Source organism: Natrix helvetica, assembly GCF_964273705.1.
Source record: "Natrix helvetica genome assembly, chromosome: 4".
In the NCBI taxonomy this organism is placed as follows: Eukaryota; Metazoa; Chordata; class Lepidosauria; order Squamata; family Natricidae; genus Natrix; species Natrix helvetica.
In genome coordinates, this window is record NC_138550.1 from 161,156,247 (window position 1) to 161,176,439 (window position 20,193).

General features: G+C 40.8%; 1 protein-coding gene across 1 annotated transcript in view; it reads left to right on the forward strand.

Moving 5' to 3' along the window:
• TG (thyroglobulin) overlaps positions 1 to 6,109 on the forward strand; it is a 165,402-nt gene extending 159,293 nt beyond the window's left edge. The window contains exons 43-44 of the mRNA XM_081949853.1: positions 624 to 764; positions 5,790 to 6,109. Coding sequence (XP_081805979.1) covers positions 624 to 764; positions 5,790 to 5,853 — 205 coding nt within the window. The 3' untranslated portion in view covers positions 5,854 to 6,109. The remainder of the gene's footprint in view (positions 1 to 623; positions 765 to 5,789) is intronic.
• Positions 6,110 to 20,193: the final 14,084 nt, after the last annotated feature.

Here is a 20,193-nt window from a genome sequence, read left to right on the forward strand (position 1 = left end):
AAATAGGCAGAAGATGAATGCCTTCTAATGAGATCATTCAATGTTAAACAATGAGGTTTGGAAATGTGCTGTGGAAAAAGGAGGAAAGTTTATGCGTTACACAACCGTGATGCATTCACTAAAAAAAAGGTCATTTTTAAAAAAAAACATCTGAATGCCAACTCTCAGGGTGAAATAAAGTTTTAAGATCCGTGGTCTGTAAGAGATTAAAACGTATATAATGAATTTTGTTAAGAGTTCCAACTATTCCCAAACATAAATATAATAAACATCAGCCAGTGTGAAAATGTAACTATGGTGAACTGTGAATCTTGGTTTATTGCATAGGGTTACATCTATATCACGATGATTTGTGATTTAGCATTGTATGTTCACCTCCAATATCTGTTTGTTCATCCCCAGGGAAATATTTATGTTAGTTTGATTCAGAGTCTTGTAGTTTATTTTGAAGATTAACAAATGTATCATGGGATGCTACAAATGCTCATATCACAAATATGATAACTAAATAAACCAAATATGTGGGGATATCTGTCCCCCTCATTTTTTTTAATGGAAGTGCTATTTAATAAATTAAGTAAAATTCCAGGGTTTTTGCTCACTCTCTTGCTTTCTGTTTTCAGTTCAAGCGTGGAATACATTCCTGATATTCAGCTTGCGTTTGGCCTACCCTTTTATCCTCAGTATAAAAACCGATATACGCAGGAAGAGAAGACTCTCTCCTTAGTCATTATGCAGTACCTGTCCAACTTTATAAAATCTGGGTATGTGCTAAGCATTTTTATGTCCAACTTTATACAATCTGGGTATGTGCTAAGCATGTTTATGTCCAACTTTATAAAATCTGGGTATGTGCTAAGCATGTTTATGTCCAACTTTATAAAATCTGGGTATGTGCTAAGCATGTTTATGTCCAACTTTATACAATCTGGATACGTGCTAAGCGTGTTTATCTCCAACTTTATAAAATCTGGGTAGGTGCTAAGAATTTTTATGTCCAACTTTATACAATCTGGATACGTGCTAAGCATGTTTATGGCCAACTTTATAAAATCTGGGTAGGTGCTAAGCATGTTTATGTCCAACTTTATAAAATCTGGGTATGTGCTAAGCGTTTTTATGTCCAACTTTATACAATCTGGGTATGTGCTAAGCAAGTTTATGTCCAACTTTATACAATCTGGGTATGTATTAAGCATGTTTATGTCCAACTTTATAAAATCTGGGTAGGTGCTAAGCATGTTTATGTCCAACTTTATAAAATCTGGGTATGTGCTAAGCGTTTTTATGTCCAACTTTATACAATCTGGGTATGTGCTAAGCAAGTTTATGTCCAACTTTATACAATCTGGGTATGTATTAAGCATGTTTATGTCCAACTTTATAAAATCTGGGTATGTGCTAAGCGTGTTTATGTCCAACTTTATAAAATCTGGGTATGTATTAAGCATGTTTATGTCCAACTTTATACAATCTGGGTATGTATTAAGCATGTTTATGTCCAACTTTATACAATCTGGGTATGTATTAAGCATGTTTATGTCCAACTTTATACAATCTGGATACGTGCTAAGCGTGTTTATGTCCAACTTTATAAAATCTGGGTAGGTGCTAAGCACGTTTATGTCCAACTTTATACAATCTGGGTATGTATTAAGCATGTTTATGTCCAACTTTATAAAATCTGGGTATGTGCTAAGCGTGTTTATGTCCAACTTTATAAAATCTGGGTATGTATTAAGCATGTTTATGTCCAACTTTATACAATCTGGGTATGTATTAAGCATGTTTATGTCCAACTTTATACAATCTGGGTATGTATTAAGCATGTTTATGTCCAACTTTATACAATCTGGATACGTGCTAAGCGTGTTTATGTCCAACTTTATAAAATCTGGGTAGGTGCTAAGCACGTTTATGTCCAACTTTATACAATCTGGGTATGTATTAAGCATGTTTATGTCCAACTTTATAAAATCTGGGTATGTGCTAAGCGTGTTTATGTCCAACTTTATAAAATCTGGGTATGTATTAAGCATGTTTATGTCCAACTTTATACAATCTGGGTATGTATTAAGCATGTTTATGTCCAACTTTATACAATCTGGGTATGTATTAAGCATGTTTATGTCCAACTTTATACAATCTGGATACGTGCTAAGCGTGTTTATGTCCAACTTTATAAAATCTGGGTAGGTGCTAAGCACGTTTATGTCCAACTTTATACAATCTGGGTATGTATTAAGCATGTTTATGTCCAACTTTATAAAATCTGGGTATGTGCTAAGCGTGTTTATGTCCAACTTTATAAAATCTGGGTATGTATTAAGCATGTTTATGTCCAACTTTATACAATCTGGGTATGTATTAAGCATGTTTATGTCCAACTTTATACAATCTGGGTATGTATTAAGCATGTTTATGTCCAACTTTATACAATCTGGATACGTGCTAAGCGTGTTTATGTCCAACTTTATAAAATCTGGGTAGGTGCTAAGCACGTTTATGTCCAGGTTTATAAAATCTGGGTAGGTGCTAAGAATTTTTATGTCCAACTTTATAAAATCTGGGTAACTGCTAAGAGCATTGATCACTGAAAGTTGAAGGATGGGATTGTTAATAAAGAGTTTGAACTCTGCTTTTGAATGCAACTCTACGGTACATGCAGGTAGTCCTCAAGTTATGACCGTATTGTGATTTTGATCGTAAGTTGGGATGGCTGTAAAACAGGTCACCCCAGGATCCTTCTTTGTGGTGGTTGTTAAGTGAACATGATGATTGCAAAGCAAACGCCGTGATTGTTAAGCAAACACCACAGTTAAATGAACCCATTGATCACTATGGGATGTTTTTTCCTGGAAACAAGGAGCAAACAACGGGTTCTGGCTTTTTACTGTTCCCATGTTAACTGGAACTAAGCAATAGATGAAGGAGAGAAGCTGATTGTGGCTTTTCCTGTGGTTCAGCTAATGTCGTATAATTTGGCTGTGCGTGATTTAGATCACGCTGATACAATCAGGAAGCACTCTGAATCTCTGTATGCTACTGTAATTTGGGAGTCTTGATCCTTGAGCTATCAAAGCCATGGCCGACAATCTCATCATGAGAATTGGCTGTATCCATCTATGTTCTCCGACTGGAAAAAGAACATCATGATGACCCAACTTCAGGCATTACTGCAAGGGTGGAAAATGATAGCAAAGTCCTTTGTCAGTCAGAAGAACATAGGCATTTATTTTGCATATTAATATTTATGTGATCGCATGTTCTACAAAAGCCAGTGAGATGACCTTGGAAATTCACTTATGCCTCCTCCTCCTCCTTCCTCCTTCTCTTTCTCCCCCTCCTCCTTCTCTTTCCCCTTCCCTTTTCCTCCTCCTTCCACCTCCTCCTTCTCCTTCTCTTCCACCTCCTCCTCCTTCTCTTCCTCCTCCTTCTCCTCCTTCTCTTTCCCCTTCCCTTTTCCTCCTCCTTCCACCTCCTCCTTCTCCTTCTCTTCCACCTCCTCCTCCTTCTCTTCCTCGTCCTTCTCCTCCTTCTCTTCCTCCTCCTTCTCCTCCTTCTCTTTCCCCTTCACTCTTCCTGCTCTTCCTCCTTCCACCTCTTCCTTCTCCTTCTCTTCCTCCTTCTCCTCCTTTTCTTTCCCCTTCCCTCTTCCTTCTCCTCCTCCATCCACCTCCTCCTTCTCTTCCTCCTCCTTCTCCTCCTTCTCTTTCCCCTTCACTCTTCCTGCTCTTCCTCCTTCCACCTCCTCCTCCTCCTCCTCTTCCTCCTCCTTCTCTTTCCCCTTCACTCTTCCTGCTCTTCCTCCTTCCACCTCCTCCTCCTCCTCCTCTTCCTCCTCCTTCTCTTTCCCCTTCACTCTTCCTCCTCCTCCTCCTTCCACCTTCTCCTTCTCTTCCTCCTCCTTCTCCTCCTTCTCTTTCCCCTTCACTCTTCCTCCTCCTCCTCCTTCCTCCTCCTCCTTCTCCTTCTCTTCCTCCTCCTCCTTCTCTTTCCCCTTCACTCTTCCTCCTCCTCCTTCCTTCCTTCCTGCCTCTTTCTCCCTCTCTTCCTCTTTTACCACTTCAGGTGTCAATGGAGATAAAAAGTATACCATTGGTTCATTTAACGACCATGGCACTTGCTTAACATAAAAAGAAAGGTCATAATATCAGGTTGGTCACATGGGTGACCTGCTTTATGACCATCAAGACCTATGACCCTAATGGGCAGACTACACTAAGGTCATCGAACAAGGACTACCTGTGCACAAAATAAAAAAAAAGTATATATATTTTTTAACCCTTGCGATTTCAGGCAGTTTTCATGAGTTGTTTCTGTTGCAGTCTGGAGACGTATATTTGTTCTTTTCTGCAGAAATCCAAATAGCCCTTATGAATTTTCAAGAAAGAAGCTAGAAGGACTCTCGGCTTGGCCTATGTTTCGTGCAGACGCGGGTGGAGATAATTATAAAGAGTTCACTGCATCTTTACCAAATTATAAAGGACTGAAAAAATCCGAATGCTCCTTTTGGGATTACATCAAAACTGTAAAAACTTTGACAAGTTGTAAGTCCACCTTGTTGACTTCAGTTATTTACTTAGCCTTGCTTATATGCTCCTTTGTTTGCAAATTGACTCTAAGCACCATGTGCTCCGAGCAAAATGATTAAGACAATGCAAGAATAATTTCTAAGCCACTCAGTGTCACTGTGTACTGTGAGATGAGCGGTGTATAAATTTGATAAATAAAAATATAGTGCAATGACAAAATAATATCAAAATAGAATCTACTTTGGGCTGCCTTTGAAGACTATCTAGAACAGGTGTGTCCAACCTTGGCAACTTTAAGACCTGTGGACTTCAACTCCCAGAATTCTCCAGCCAGCCATTCTTTAGATACCCCAGATTTAGAATCTACAGCAGGTCCAGAATGCAACAAGACAGGAGGTGATGGGGTGCAGCCTTACATAAATGTGATTCTCTGTTTTGCAAGCTCTACTGGATACCAGTTGGCTTCCAAGTACAATTTGAGGTGCTGGTATCCATTTATAAAGGCCATAAATAGGTGGCAGAGATAAATAGATAGATGATAGATACAATAGATGATAGATAGATGATAGATAGATGATAGATGATAGATAGATAGATAGATAGATAGATAGATAGATAGATAGATAGATAGATGATAGAGATAGATAGATAGATAGATAGATAGATAGATAGATAGATAGATAGATAGATAGATAGATAGATAGATAGATAGATAGATAGATATGTAGATAGGTGGGCAGGTTGATAGGTTGATAGGTTGATAGATAGACAGACAGACAGACAGATAGCTAGAGATATATAGAAAGAAGATAAATTGATAATATTCTAGATTGATATATAGATAGAGAGATGATAGACAGAAAGACCAACTATACTTAGATACATAGAAAGAAGTTAAATAGATAATATTTTAGATAGGGATAGATAAGAGAGAGAGGGGTGGATACTAGATAGATGATAGACAGACAGACAGACAGACAGACAGACAGACAGACAGACAGACAGAGATAGAAAGATTTTTAGTTATAAGCTGCCCAAAGTCAATATAGAAGTTGGTGTCTTACAAATCATGATAACAATGATACTCGTAAGCCCTTAATAAGTGTTTCGAAAGGACTTAGATGTTGACAAAAATTGCAAATCAAATTTAACCTCTGCTTCCTGTGCCACCAACCATAACAATGGAACCCTATTGGTTCACTGCCATGAGTTTTACTTTGTGACGATGATTCAACTTCTTTGTTACGTTTTCAGGCCAAAGAGAGCAACCTGCCTCGAGTGGACTCACGCAAGGACCGGCTGTGACGCCCATCTCTAAGACCACCACAATGAAGTTGCTGGAAGACAAGGCAGCCTACAGCAAATAGAGAAGACCTGGTTTGCTCTACGTTACGCTGAAGTGGTGAAATCAGAATCTTCTACGCATCTGAGGGAAGAACTGGCTTTGCTATGTTGTAGTGGCGTCTCTGTAATAGGCGATCAGTAGTAATAGTATGCTAGATTCAACAGTTAAAATACTATAAACAGGGGATGAATATCTTAGGGGATGAAACAATGAATTTTGATGCATTGACTTGTACGCAAATTACGAATAAATTTTGGAAAAGATTGATAAATCAAGCTTGGGGCCTTTTAGTTATTAAAATGGTATGTCTTCAAATCAGCGGTGTTCGTTTTCACCAGTAGCCCTCAACAGAGGTGGGCTCCTACTGATTTAGCCTGGTTTGGCCGAACTGCCAGTGGTGTGCTGGCCTGGGTCATAGAACTGGCAGGCTGGCCACGCCCCTGAACCGGTTCCCCGGTTGCCGCCATCACCGCCTTTTTTTTGTAGTTCTGTGCATGCGCGGAACAATTTCCATTGAACTGTGCATGTGCGCGCACCACCCGCACGAGCAAACTGGCAGTAACGCCCGCTGAAACCCACTCCTGGCCCTCAACACAGTGCCAGAGAGTCTTCTTGGGTCTTCAAATGTCCCTTTGGATGTTTGCCTGGCTTCCTGTCCTATTTGACATTTTTATTTGTTTGAAAGGAACATTTTGATTGCAACAGATAGGAAGTTGACACACTGCAGAGCGTTATCCTCCCACTTCATGTTAATTTCCCAAGAATGTCAACAGAATCCGGGCTTTTTAAAAAAAAAGAAAATAAAAAGCAGCTGCCCACCAGTGCCTTGTGTGAAGAAAGGACAAATATATTGGGGTGGCATGGAGCTTTTTGTAGGGGAGCAGAACAGAGAAACCTACCTTGCATTCTGAGAGCACCTGAAAGATATTAATAAAATTTCCTTCGTGCCCACCAAGTTTCTTTTTAAAAAAAAACAGAAAAACTGCTCATCCAATTTCTTTGCCTGTTTAGCATTGCCCAAGACTAATTTATACCAAATAGAAACCTGTTATGAATTATAGCATTGTCAGTTTATTTATTTGATTTTTATCCTGCCTTTAATCTATCTATCTATCTATCATCTATCTATCTATCTATCTATCTATCTATCTATCTATCTATCTATCTATCTATCTATCTATCTATCTATCTATCATCTATCTATCTATCATCTATCTATCATCTATCATCTATCTATCTATCTATCTATCTATCTATCTATCTATCTATCTATCTATCTATCAAAGGCAAATACCACCCACTCATCACGAAATCTCCAGAATCGTCAGCCTACACACTTGAAATTTGGCACGTACTATATGTTCCTCTTGGCTTCTAGGTGCTCGCTAAGAAAGGATTTTTTGACACGACAATCAGATCATTAGTATTTCTTATACAGTAATTAACACACTGATGCTAAGGAGTTCTACTCCCCCTCCCCACCTGAAGAGAACTCTGTTCCAACTGCCAGTTGCCTCCCATTCTGTTACCTCAGTTCAAACAGGCAGATGTTTCACTCCTTCATACCTAATACTTCATACCTCAATACCAATCCTGTGAGGGGATTTGGGTTGAGAGAGAGTTACTGGTCTAAAGTCATGCAGCCGTCTTTCATGGTTAAGGCAAGACTAGAACTCATACTCTCCTGGTGTCTCCTGGCCTAAAGTCATCCAGTCAGCTTTCATGCCTAAGGTCGATCTAAAATTCACAGTCTCCTGGTGATTGGCTCAAAGTTACCTAGCTGGCTTTCATTCTTAAGACAGAACACAGTCGCCTGGTGATTGGCCCAAAGTCATTCAACCATCTTTTGTGCCTAAGGCAGGACTAGAACTCACAGTCTCCTGGTGATTGGCCTAAAATCACCCAACCAGCTTCCATGGCTAAGGTGGATCTAGAATTCATAGTCTCCTGATGATTGGCTCAAAGTCATCTAGCTGACTTTCATTTTTAAGGCGGAACTAGAACTCACAGTCTCCTGGTGATTGGCCTAAAGTCACCCAGCCAGCTTTTATGGCTAAGGCAGGACTAGAATTCAGACTCTAGCCTGTTAATAAAAGACTAAGTTTCAGGTTCGTTTTCTTTCATGTGAGAATGTGCTTTGAGTGAACATTTACATTTGCAAAGTTGCAAACATGAAAACTTTGCAGTAGTACAGTTAAAAAAAAGTTTGCTAAATGATGTTTGCATTTTATTAAATTGATGTGAACTTGGAAATTTTTGTTTTAGAGTGCCATTTACAAGAACAACTTAATTGCACTGTAGATACATTTTTGCAATGGCAGTTATCCTGCAAGATTTATATTTTCCCAGCAATACACACAACAACCTCAATGAATATTTGGGGAGGCCAAGTCTGCAGGGATCAAAAGAATCTGTACTATGAATAATCTGAAAAAACCCAGTCTCTTTATTTCTTTTTAAACACAGAGGAGACATTTTTCATCCAAATGAAATTATGATCATGCTAACCCAGAAAAAAAAAAACTGTTGTTGCAAGCATCTATTTTCCCCCACTCCCCCTTTGAGATGGGATTGAGGTTACTTAAAGCATTGCACCAATTAAATTCATGTTTCCTGACTTCAGTATTGGCCTCAAGCCAGCTTTTGGAAACACTGAAATATTTTCATAGATAAAGAAAACTAGCAGCGGGCTGAAAAATTCATCTGCCCCCTTTTTTAACATTACCACTCAATTTAAAAGCATGGGGGGAATGAGAAGTAGCAGTGAACTTTTCCACAGTGAGCAGTTCCTTTGTGCATACAAATTGCCTGAAATGGTATAGGTCAGCGATGGCGAACCTTTTTTGGCTCGGGTGCCATAAGTGGGGGGAGTGCAGGGGGTGTCATGTCTGGGCGTGCCGCACCCATAATGCAATGCGCGACCCCCAGCCTCCGGACAGTCCCTGAAGCCTTCGGAGTGCTCAAAACGATCCTCCGAGCAAACCGGGAGTGATTATAGGTTCTCCTGCTTCAGAAGGGAGCTGGACTAGAAGACCTCCAAGGTTTCTTCCAGATTCTATTCTATTCTATTCTATTCTATTCTCTATTTCTATTCTATTCTCTATTTCTATTTCTATTCTATTCTATTCTCTATTTCTAGTCTATTCTCTATTTCTAGTCTATTCTAATTCTATTCTAGTCTATTCTCTATTTCTAGTCTATTCTCTATTTCTAGTCTATTCTCTATTTCTAGTCTATTCTCTATTTCTAGTCTATTCTAATTCTATTCTACTCTATTCTCTATTTCTATTCTATTCTCTATTTCTAGTCTATTCTATTTCTATTCTATTCTCTATTTCTATTCTATTCTCTATTTCTATTCTATTCTCTATTTCTATTCTATTCTAATTCTATTCTACTCTATTCTCTATTTCTATTCTCTATTTCTGTTTCTATTTCTAGTCTATTCTCTGTTTCTATTTTTAATTCTATTCTATTCTATTCTCTATTTCTATTCTATTCTCCACTTCTATTTCTATTTCTATTCTATTCTCTATTTCTATTTCTATTCTATTCTCTATTTCTATTCTATTTCTATTTCTATTCTATTCTCTATTTCTATTCTATTTCTATTCTATTCTATTCTCTATTTCTATTCTATTCTAAGTTTCACTGGAGAAAACCCCATCTAATATTTCCTCTTAAGATAAGAGTGGAGTGTCTTGGAGTCACGTGATTTCCCCCTTCTGCGACCGTCTGTCAGGCAAAGTCAATGGGTAAGCCAGATTCACTTAACAACCAGGTTGCTAACTTAACAACTGCAGAGATTCACTGGTTGGGACGTGCCTAAAATGGGGCAAAACTCACTTAACTGCTTGCTTAGCTCATTTGGGGCTGCCTATAATAAGGGATGACACAGTTCTGGTTTTTGCATGCAACCGAGAGAAAAAGAAATTACAAACATCCTACAATTCGTTCTTCATTGAAAGACTCCGGTTGCTGGACAAGTGTATGGAAAGTTTTTTTAAAGTTTTCCTGGAAGTTTTATCGCTGAGGGTCAAAGAGTTCTTGGGGAGGCAAGCAGCACAATTGAGCTTCACCTCCAGGCTATGTAATATCTCATAGCAAAGGAAAGCTAGAATAACAATAAAAGAGAATATTGGTAGCTCAGAGTTAGTCACGAAACATCTGCAAGAAAACAAACAAGGTCAGAAAGTACCAACAATCCCACGAGGACAATTTTGTAAAGTCAAAACACAAGACCTCTAGAAGATAGTCTTGGTGTTATGGGGTCCTTGCTGCCCTCTGAGCTTGGGTTTTTTTTTTGGCAGACATTTCTTTACCAAACTAGGTAACATCATCAGTGCTAGTAGAGAGTGGGGCAAACCACTAGTATATAAATTGAGAGCAAACCCCACATTAAATGAAAGTATTGCGAAGTCCGATTTCCCTCTTAATTTTAAGGTCATCAGACGTATATCCACCTCTTCCAAGAAACTCTGGTGGGGGATACCGCTATTTCCGCTATTTCCATCTCAATATTGTTAAGACTACCTTCTTCAACCTGGTCATCTCCAAATGGGTTGGAATGCAGCTGTCACAATTCCTGGCAAGTGTAGTAGAGTTGGGTGCAATAATTTTAAGGAGAAGGCTACATTTCAGCTTGAGTGTTTGGGAATCAGTCTCCTGTCCTTCATCCATTTCTCCCAGCATGTGGTGCAGGTCATCTACAGCGCTTTGTTTTCATATCAGAACTATCGAGATGTTGAGCCGGAGATCTTTGAAAATTTGGACACTTTAACTGGCATGTATGTTATGATGTTTCCTCAGTAGTGAAATGTAAATTTTTTTGCCACCGGTCCTTTGGGTGTGGCTTGGTGGGCGTGGCTTGGTGGTGGCGGGTCATGTGACTGGGTGGGCATGATCAACTTTTAAAAAATTTTAAAGCATTTTTTACTACTATTCACCCGAACCACTAGTAAACAATGTTTTAAGAAGTGGGGAAAAAAGGTTCAGCTGTGGCATGCGATCGTGGGAACCTTTTTTTTTACACTTTTGAAAGCATTTTTTTACTACCAGTTCGCCCAAACTGGTAGTAAAAGAAAATGCTTTAAAAAGTGGGGGGAAAAAAAAGGTTCCCACGATCACGCGGCACAGCTGATTGTCATGGAACCTTTCCCCCCCACTTTTTAAAGCGTTTTTTTTCCTGCCTGTTTGGGCGAATAGGCAGGGAAAAATTCTTTAATTTTTTTTTTAAAAAAAGGTTCCCACGATCACACAGCTCCCAGCTCAGCCACACAATCCTTGGAAGCTTTTTTTTTTACTACCGTTGCGCGGAACCAACAACAATCATCCCTACCATTTTGTGCGAACCGATGTGAACCGGTAGCATTGCACCCCTGCATTTCCCGGGATCATGTGATCACCTTTTGTGACCTTCTGACACTTCACCAATAAAGAATTCTATTCTATTCTATTCTATTCTATTCTATTCAGTGACGTGCGGTGAGGTTTATGGCTGGTGAGGCTGGTGATGTCATCAGGAAGGTGGGGAATTCTTAACAAGGGGCCGGCCACGACTCGGTTTCCAGGGTCCTTTCACGACCGAACTGGCAGGGAAACGGTAGCTGACGGTCCGAAAAGTCTGTCACACTTTCTGCTTTCGTGAGCAACTTCCCATAAACCTGCCATTGCTCAGTGCGAGGAAGGGAGCTGCTCGTGCATGCGCATTCGCCCTGGAACATGAGCTCCGGCGTCAGAACCCAACAGAAGGTGGGGAATGGAACCATGTGTGCAGGAGGGAGGCTGAGGCTAGAGGAGCCTCCTGCACCTCTCTCTGTCCTGCACACGTGGTCCCATTCCCCGCCTTCCTGAGTCAACATGAAGGGGACCGCGGCTCGCACAGTCCCATTCCCCGAGGCTCCTCAGCGCCTTTTCCCTTTTCCATTTTTTTCATGATGAGAGCGGTGAGGCTCTGCCTCGCCTGCCTCCCCTGACCGCACGTCTCTGATTCTGTTCTGTTCTGTTCTGTTCTATTCTATTCTATTCTATTCCAATCACTGCGGCATCATGGTTACATGATCAGAATTCGGCCACTTGGCAATTGACTCATATTTATGACAGTTGAAGTGTCTTGGGCTCAAGTGATTCTTTTTTGCGACCTTCTGACAAGCAAATTCAATGGAGAAGCCAGATTCACTTAACAACGGTGCTACTAACTTAACAATTACAGCGGTTCACTTAACCACGGTGGCAAGAAAGGCTGTAAAAACTCACTTAACAACTGTCTCATTTAGCAACAGAAATTTTGGGCTGAATTGTAGCTGTAAGTCAAGGACTTACTTGTAAAAGGTAATTTAAATAGCCTTTAGTTTGGCTGCAGCCTCCTTGTTTTCCTTCCTGGTTTTCTAATAAAAAAATATCTGTTCTGCTTTGCTAACTTGTGAAGTTCCACCCTCCCACCAACCCTTTGACCCAGCAAACAGCGGGAGACGAGTTTTCTTCACTTGGCATGTTTTATTCATTGTGTAGACAAGTCATCTAGGATTGTGTCTCCAAGCCAAAACTATTTTATTGAAGCTTTTTCATAAATGTTCCAAAAAATGTATCGTGACTTAGAAAACTGGAATCTTCAAACTTCTCCTCCTCCAAGATTAAGCTGCCAGTTCAAATTCCCCTATGGTTTTTGTAGTAGAATCTGGCTGCTAGATGGAGTAAGATCTGATGAAGAAAGCCATCTGAAAAAGTGATAGAAAATCATCTAAGTCCAATCCAAATTTCCATAGTTCAGTGGAAAGCAGAAAGGATCCATACATTAATTAGAGATTTAGCCTGATTCACACACACTCAAGTGAAGTATCCACACAATTCATACACTTCTATTGCTAGAAGCTCAACACCATGTCTGCCAATCTTCCTATTCATGGGTGGGAAGATTTATATCAAAATATGTTTTATTTCTTATACTGTCTCCATCTTCCCTTACACATTAACCGAATCCACAATGGAATGAGAATCCTGTCTCCATTAGATAATTGACAGTTAAGCTAAAACTAAGTTACAGTATTTTTCAGAGTATAAGACGCTTCAAAGTACAACACGCACCTACCTTTTGGGGAGGAAAACAAGACAAAAAATCTGCCTCAGCCACCCAGCAATTTGCCTCCTTGCAGCAAACAGTCCATTTCAGTTTCAGCACAGCCTGATTAGCACATTCAACTGATTCTTGGGTCTCCCAACCATCAGCTGTTTCAGGCTGCAGGGATTGCTATAGACTGTTGCTTCCATTTTCTGCCTGTTCTGGGCGGCGGGGATTGGAATGGGCGGAAAATGGGGCACACGGAGGCCGATAATAGGGCATGCAGAACCCAAAAATGAGATGTGGAGGCTGAAAATGGGGCAAGCAAAGGCTGTAATAGGCAATGGCAATCCCTGCAGCCTGAAACAGCTGATGGGCGGGAGGCCGATCCAACCGAAAACCAGCTACTTGTGCTAATCAGGCTGTGCTAAAGCTAAAACTGAAACAGGCTGTTTTCTGTTTGCTGCAAGGAGGCAAATTGGTGGGAGGCAGAGGCCAAAGGGTAGGGGTCAGTGGGTGGACGGGACTACATTTGGTGTATAAGACGCACTCAAATTTTCACCCTCTTTTAGGGGAGAAAAAGTGTGTCTTATAACTCCAAAAAATACGGTAATCGAGTAAAAATGGAAAACGGGGGGAAATCTTTTACTCAAATTTCCCTGAACCCCCAAATAAGTTACCCTGGCTTAATCAATGCGTCAAAGAAGAAGGTCTGTAAACACAAAGAGTTAATTAAAATTGCCTCCCAGAGGAACTGCATGTTCACCAGAATAAATATTGCAGATGACATGTGCCTACACATACCCATGTCCCTCAAGTGTCTTCCTACAACAAGGGTGTCAAACCTGCAGCATCACATTGGCATCATGTGACATAATGGGACTTTTCCCCTCTTTGCTAAACCAGGTGTAGGCATGCCCAGTGTGTGACACATTTGGCCCGTGGGCCACAGGTTTGACAGCCCTGCCTATAATCAGTACACCCCCTCAAGAGCAATACCCAGAACCAGCCCCCTTATAAAACAACCTCTTTGTGCCCCATTTTCTCTATAGCTGCTACTCCCACAGGCAAACATCTTTGCTTTGGAGACTAAATAAATCTCCTTTACTTACAGCATGTCTAGATTTCATTTTGATTTGTCCAATGTCTATAGAGATTCTCAGTCATCCAGGTTATGGTTGTTCCAAAAGTGCTTTTCTTTCTTTCTTTCTTTTTTTGCCCAAGAGGCTACTGGAATTTCTTGTTTTTCTTTGAAGACATTACGCTTTTCATCCAAGAAGCTTCTGGCAGGATGGTGGGGAATGGAAGGATTTATATTCCTTGCAGACAGCTGGTCATTTGCATTCTTTTAGAGAGTCCTTGAGGCCACCTGGAGGTTTATCTATGTCCTCAGGGTCACCTGAGTGGGGCAAACAGATGTGTAGCCTTCTTGGAACTTTTGAATGGAGTGTGTTGTAGACTGGAGATACATGATGTCATATCCCTCCCCCTCTGTTGACAGAAGTCTGTTCAATTTTGACATAGATGGCCTCTTTGACTCCTCTTTCAAACCAACGGTCCTCTCTGTCCAAAATATGGACTTTCCCGTCTTTAAAAGAGTGGCCTGTGTCTTTTAAATGCAGATGGACTGCTGAATCTAGTCCCGATGGGTTTGTTTTGCTATGTTGTGCCATGTGTTTGTAAAGTGTATGTTTTGATTTGCTCCTGTACAATCCTGGGTTGAGTTGGAACCCCAAATTATTCTTTTGACGCATGTATCCTACTGCCACTCTTAAACCCAGGAAGAGAGGTTGGTCCAAAGTTATTCAGGAAACTCCCATTAGCAGTTAATGGGTTTGATTAAAACATATGAAGAACGGTTGCAGGAACTGGGTATGTCTAGTTTAATAGAAAGAAGGACTAGGGGAGACATGATAGCAGTCTTCCAATATCTTAGGGGTTGCCACAAAGAAGAGGGAGTCAAGCTATTCTCCATGGCACCTGAGGGTAGAACAAGAAGCAATGGGTGGAAACTAATCAAGAAGAGAAGCAACTTAGAATTGAGGAGAAACGTCCTGACAGAACAATTAATCAGTGGAACAGCTTGCCTCCAGAAGTTGTGAATGCCCCAACACTGGAAGTCTTTAAGAAGATGTTGGATAGCCATTTGTCTGAAACAGTATAGGGTTTCCTGCCTAGGCAGGGGGTTGGGCTAGAAGACCTCCAAGGTCCCTTCCAACTCTGCTATTGTATTGTATTGTATTGTATTGTATTGTATTGTATTGTATTGTATTGTATTGTATTGTATTGTATTGATTCTTCAATCCAAAATTCTAGAATATGGCAGGAGGTTTATCGGGTTACATTAAAATTGCTCTCAGATCAGTTTGGGGTTCATCCAGTTGCTTGATGCCTTTAGCTGAAAAAATCCAAGGGTTGTTAGCTTCATCACTCTTGACAGATTGCCAATCAGCTCCTACTTTACAGGTAGTCTTAGATTTACAACTGTTCATTTAGGGAGCGTTTAAAGTTACAAAGGAACTGAAAAAAAGTAACTCACGATCATTTTTCACACTTACAACCACTTATAGCTCACTGCCAGAAGTTCGATTCTCACTGGCTCAAGGTTGACTCACCCTTCCATCCTTCTGATATTGGTAAAATGAGGACCCAGATTGTTGGGGGCAAGATGCTGACTCTGTAAAGAGCAAATAGCATTATGAAGCAGTATATAAGTCTAAGTGCTATTGCTATTGAGCAGGCAGCTGGATTAGAAGACTTCCAAGGTCCCTGTTTCTCCTTGTTTTATTCTGTTCATCTATTCGTCCATATGAACTGAGTTCCAGGACCATTGATGGACTCAATTACACCAGACTTACAGTCCCATCTACACTGAATTGCAGCTGGGATGTGAGGAGAGTAACTTTTATTTTATAAAGTGCACTGCTGATACACAGTTAATAATATGCAAAAATATAATTCCTCAAATGATCTAGAAATTGACATTGGTTGTGAACAAAGGGTGCAGTATGATTCTTCTCATGGAATATTGCGTGGATTCAAATCCAATGTGAAAGTCCACCCATGGAGCTTACTATTGTGGCAGAAACACTGAGCCAGTGGAACTGGCAGCAGACTCAGAGAGTGAGGAGGCTGGGGAGGAAGATGGGCCAGTCCTGGAGTCTGGGGAAGGCTCTGAGGAGGGCTCTGTGTCAGAAGCAGAGATGGGGCCAGAGCCATCTGACAGTTATCAGCTGCCTTCAGAGTCAGACATCAGTGGGGCAGAAGAACAGCTGGAGCCTGTTCCCGGTGTGCGCATGCACAGAGCTGCCAGGAGAAGGGAACAGTAAGGAACAAGAACTGACTTGGGAGTAAAGCCACAGGTGGACGATGAATGGCTCCTCCCATAGGGAATAAAGAGGAGCGAAAGGGGAAGGGAGTTTGCAGGAGACAATTAGTTCAATTCATTAGGGTGAAGATTTGTTCCTGACTTCTTGCTAAGTATTGTCTGCTACAGCGTGGAATTTGGAAGATATCGTTCTGGCAGCTCTCCAAGCCTGATAAAGGTCTGTAGTTGTGAAATCTCTTGAAAGACTGTTTGCTGGAGAGGAATTCCATTTAACCTAAATAAAAGGGGTTTTGCTTCATGCTGTTGGGAAGCCTAGGTCAGAACACTCAGAATGATTGAGTCTCATCTGTGCACTGACACCTTCCCGGAATGAGGGGGTTGTGCAACAAGCCGTAAGAGAGACATAATCAATCAGTTACAAAGTCAGCATGACTGTGAAAACACAATAAAGAAACCTGGTTGCCATGTTGCTGGAACAGCTACAAAAATTCCATTAGAAAATCAGAGTGTAAAATAGAAACACACACACACACACACACATATTTGTTTCGTAGATTTTCACAGGTGTAGGTATGCTGGTCTTGTTGTGTTCGGGTCTTTTCCCGTGTAAAATTGAGATTGTCTTGGCAACGTTTCGGCGAGGTCTCACTCGCCATCTTCAGGCTGGTGTTTTGGGCTTCGTGCTTGTGCTGTCGTCTTTCAATAAATCTTGGAAAAAAAGAAAAAACTTCCTCCCTTTTCTAGAACTTTAAAACAACAGGACATGAAATTGATTTTGAAGGAACCAAATTAATCTCCAAAACAGAACACTTCAACAAGAGAATAATTATGGAAGCTATCGAAATGGGGAAACACCCCCACAACATGAATAAACGTGACGATACCACCTGCCTACCAGACATCTGGAAACCAGCCCTAGTCAACAAATGAACCCCACCCATCACCCAGGTCGTTACAACACAAAAGAACAACGGACACACAGCCCACACCTCAGCCACACAGGATGATACGAAACAGACGACCAATCTACAAACATCAACTCCATCTACCAATCAGGATGCAACTACACAGCCAATCAACCCACTTACAGCAACAAAGCCAGCACTCCTCACACCCCCACCAAGATTTATAGAAAGACGACAGCTCCGACCACGCCTTACTCGCACAAGCATGAAGCCCAAAACACCAGCCTGAAGATGGCGAGTAGGACCTCGCCGAAACGTTGCCAAGAGAATCTCAATCTTACACGGGAAAAGACCCAAATACAACAAGACCAGCACATATATATATATATTTGCAACAAAGAATTTGCAGCGAAGCTTTTAATAATTAGATTTCATCCTTCTTTATGAAGCACGACCTTCATAAGATACTATTTGACGGTCTTGATGAGCATCTACTGTATATTTAACTGTTAGTAGAACGGGTCTGATTTTTATTTTTCTCTATTTTCTCTTGGAAAGAAATATTTCTCACCATCATTGCCCTTGAAGCCATCAACGCTGTGCTTTCTCTTTAGATTTTAAGGATAGGGAGGGAGTGTTTTAAAAAACAAACACTTTGTTTATCGTTGATTTTTTTTCTTTTCTTTTGCATTGCGTTGATATATTGCATTCCAAAATGTCACCAAGGGGGTGAACACCTAGATTGCAAACTGGAGCTGTTTAAAATATGAGGTTTAGAGTCCAATGTTGCAGACCAATTTCCACCAGCCAATTTTGGAAATATCTCCTTCATGCTTACTCTAAAATTGTTGTTCTGCCTCTTGGCAACGTAATTCAGGAGTTTGTGAACTGAACTTCTCGTATAGCAGAAAGAAGAGATCCAAGTTACACAAGTACATTTCCAGGAAATATTTTTCTTGCAGTTGAAAAGTAACTTGAATTCTCTTTCTTTCTTTCTTTCTTTCTTTTTCTTTCTTTCTTTCTTTCTTTCTTTCTTTCTTTCTTTCTCTTTCCTTCCTTCCTTCCTTCCTCCTTCCTTCCTTCCCTCCCTCCCTCCCTCCTTCCTTCCTTCCCTCCATTCCTCTTCTTTCCTTCCTTTTCTTTCTTTCTTTTCCTTCCTTCTTTTCTTTCTTTCTTCCATCTTCCTTCCTTCCTTTTCTTTTCCCTTTCCCTTTCCTTCCCTTCCTTTCCTTCCTTCCCTCCCACCCTCCTTCTTTCTTTCTTTCTTTCTTTCTTTCTTTCTTTCTTTCTTTCTTTCTTTCTTTCCTCTTCCTTCCTTCCTCTCTCTCTCTTTCTTTTCATCGTTTTCTTTCTCTCTCTCTTTTCTTTCTTCTCTCCTCTTCTCCCCTACTTCCCTTCTCTTCTTCTCTTTCTCTCCTCTTCTCCGCTTCTTCCCTTCTTTTCCTCTCCTCTCCTCTCTTCCTCCTTCCCTTCCGTGCCATTTTCCCCTTTAATGATGGAGCCAAGAGACTGAAATGTCATTTGTTTTACTTTAAGCAGACAGAAGTCATTTCAGGTGAAAAAAACCCCCCATAGAACGGATGGTCCTCAGATTTTCAGATGACATCAAAAAGGTGGTATAATCAACACCTTCGAAAAGAAAACTAGGTTCCAGGCGATCTTAATCAAGTACAAGAAAATGACATCCATTTCTAGGATTCTATTTACAGACATGTAAATAACAGAGCGAACCTGTTTTCCTGTGGTTCCCAGGATAACAAGCTTGAACCAACAGATGTAAGAGGGAATTCCAAGTGAACGTTAAGCTTTTCACAGTTTGCAAATGCAATGGATTTCAATTGTACAATTGAAACAGGACCCGTGGCCAGAAGAGATTAATGTCTTCCAGACCATTTATCACTTCCTCTGATAGCGAGCAGAACTGAGGCCAAAATGGGGCTGCTGAGAAGCACAGGGGGTGGGAACAAATATTTAAGTTTGCAGAAAAATAAGAACAGTTTTAAAGAATCTCAAGCAGTGGGGAACTTCAGCTGATATGAAATTCAACAAATGAAATTTTGACTGTACAGATAATACTTGACTTACAACCACAACTGTGCCCAAAATTTCTGTTGCTAAATGAGACACTTTGTTAAGTGAGTTTTGCCCCATATTATGATCTTTCTTGCCATGGTTGTTAAGCGAATCCCTGCAGTTGTTCAGTTAGTAACATGGTTGTTAAGTGAATCCAGGCTTCCCTATTGATAGGAAGGTGGGAAGGGTTGGGTGGGGTGGGCGGGGTCAGCCAGGGATGGGATTTGGAGATTCTCCGAAACAGCCATAATGTTAGCTACGGGTTCTCCCAAACCTGGGCGAACCTGTAGCAATCCACCCCTGAGTATTTCACATTTTTGTTAATGACTCTATCCTTTCTTTCATAGCACCTTAAGAAACTGCAAAGAGACCTATTAAGGAGGGCTGCATAGATTTGCTGCAGCCTGATTCAAATGTTCTTCTCAGTTTAAAGTCACAATTCTTCTGACTGATTTGGAAAATCCAGTCAATTCGATATTTCGGCTGATGGAATCGGGGCTGACTCAGTGTGATTTCTGCATGGAGGTATCCGATGAGGTGATTCGGTTGGACTTATTTGGAACGTAAGTGGATCCAGTTTGGAGGGCTGATTGAAGCACCTTCTCACCAAGTGTCTGGGACAGACCACCACTCAGCAATTTGCGTAGATGATGATGAAGAAGAAGGAGAAGGAGAGAAGGGGGAGGAGGAGAAGAAGAAAAAGTAGTAGTAGTAGTAGTAGTAGTAGTAGTAGTAGTTATCCATTCAGTCATGTTCAACTCGTGTCGATTCTACAGACCAGGTCTCTCTAAATCTTCTGATCTTGCACAACTTCTTTGAGTTGTTCTATGCTCCAGCTAGTGTCAGCTTTGATGGTATCCAGTCATCGTGTTCTTTGGAGAGTGGCTGCAGGAACTGGGTATGTCTAGAAGAAGGAAAAGGAGTACGGGAGACATGATAGCAGTGTTCCA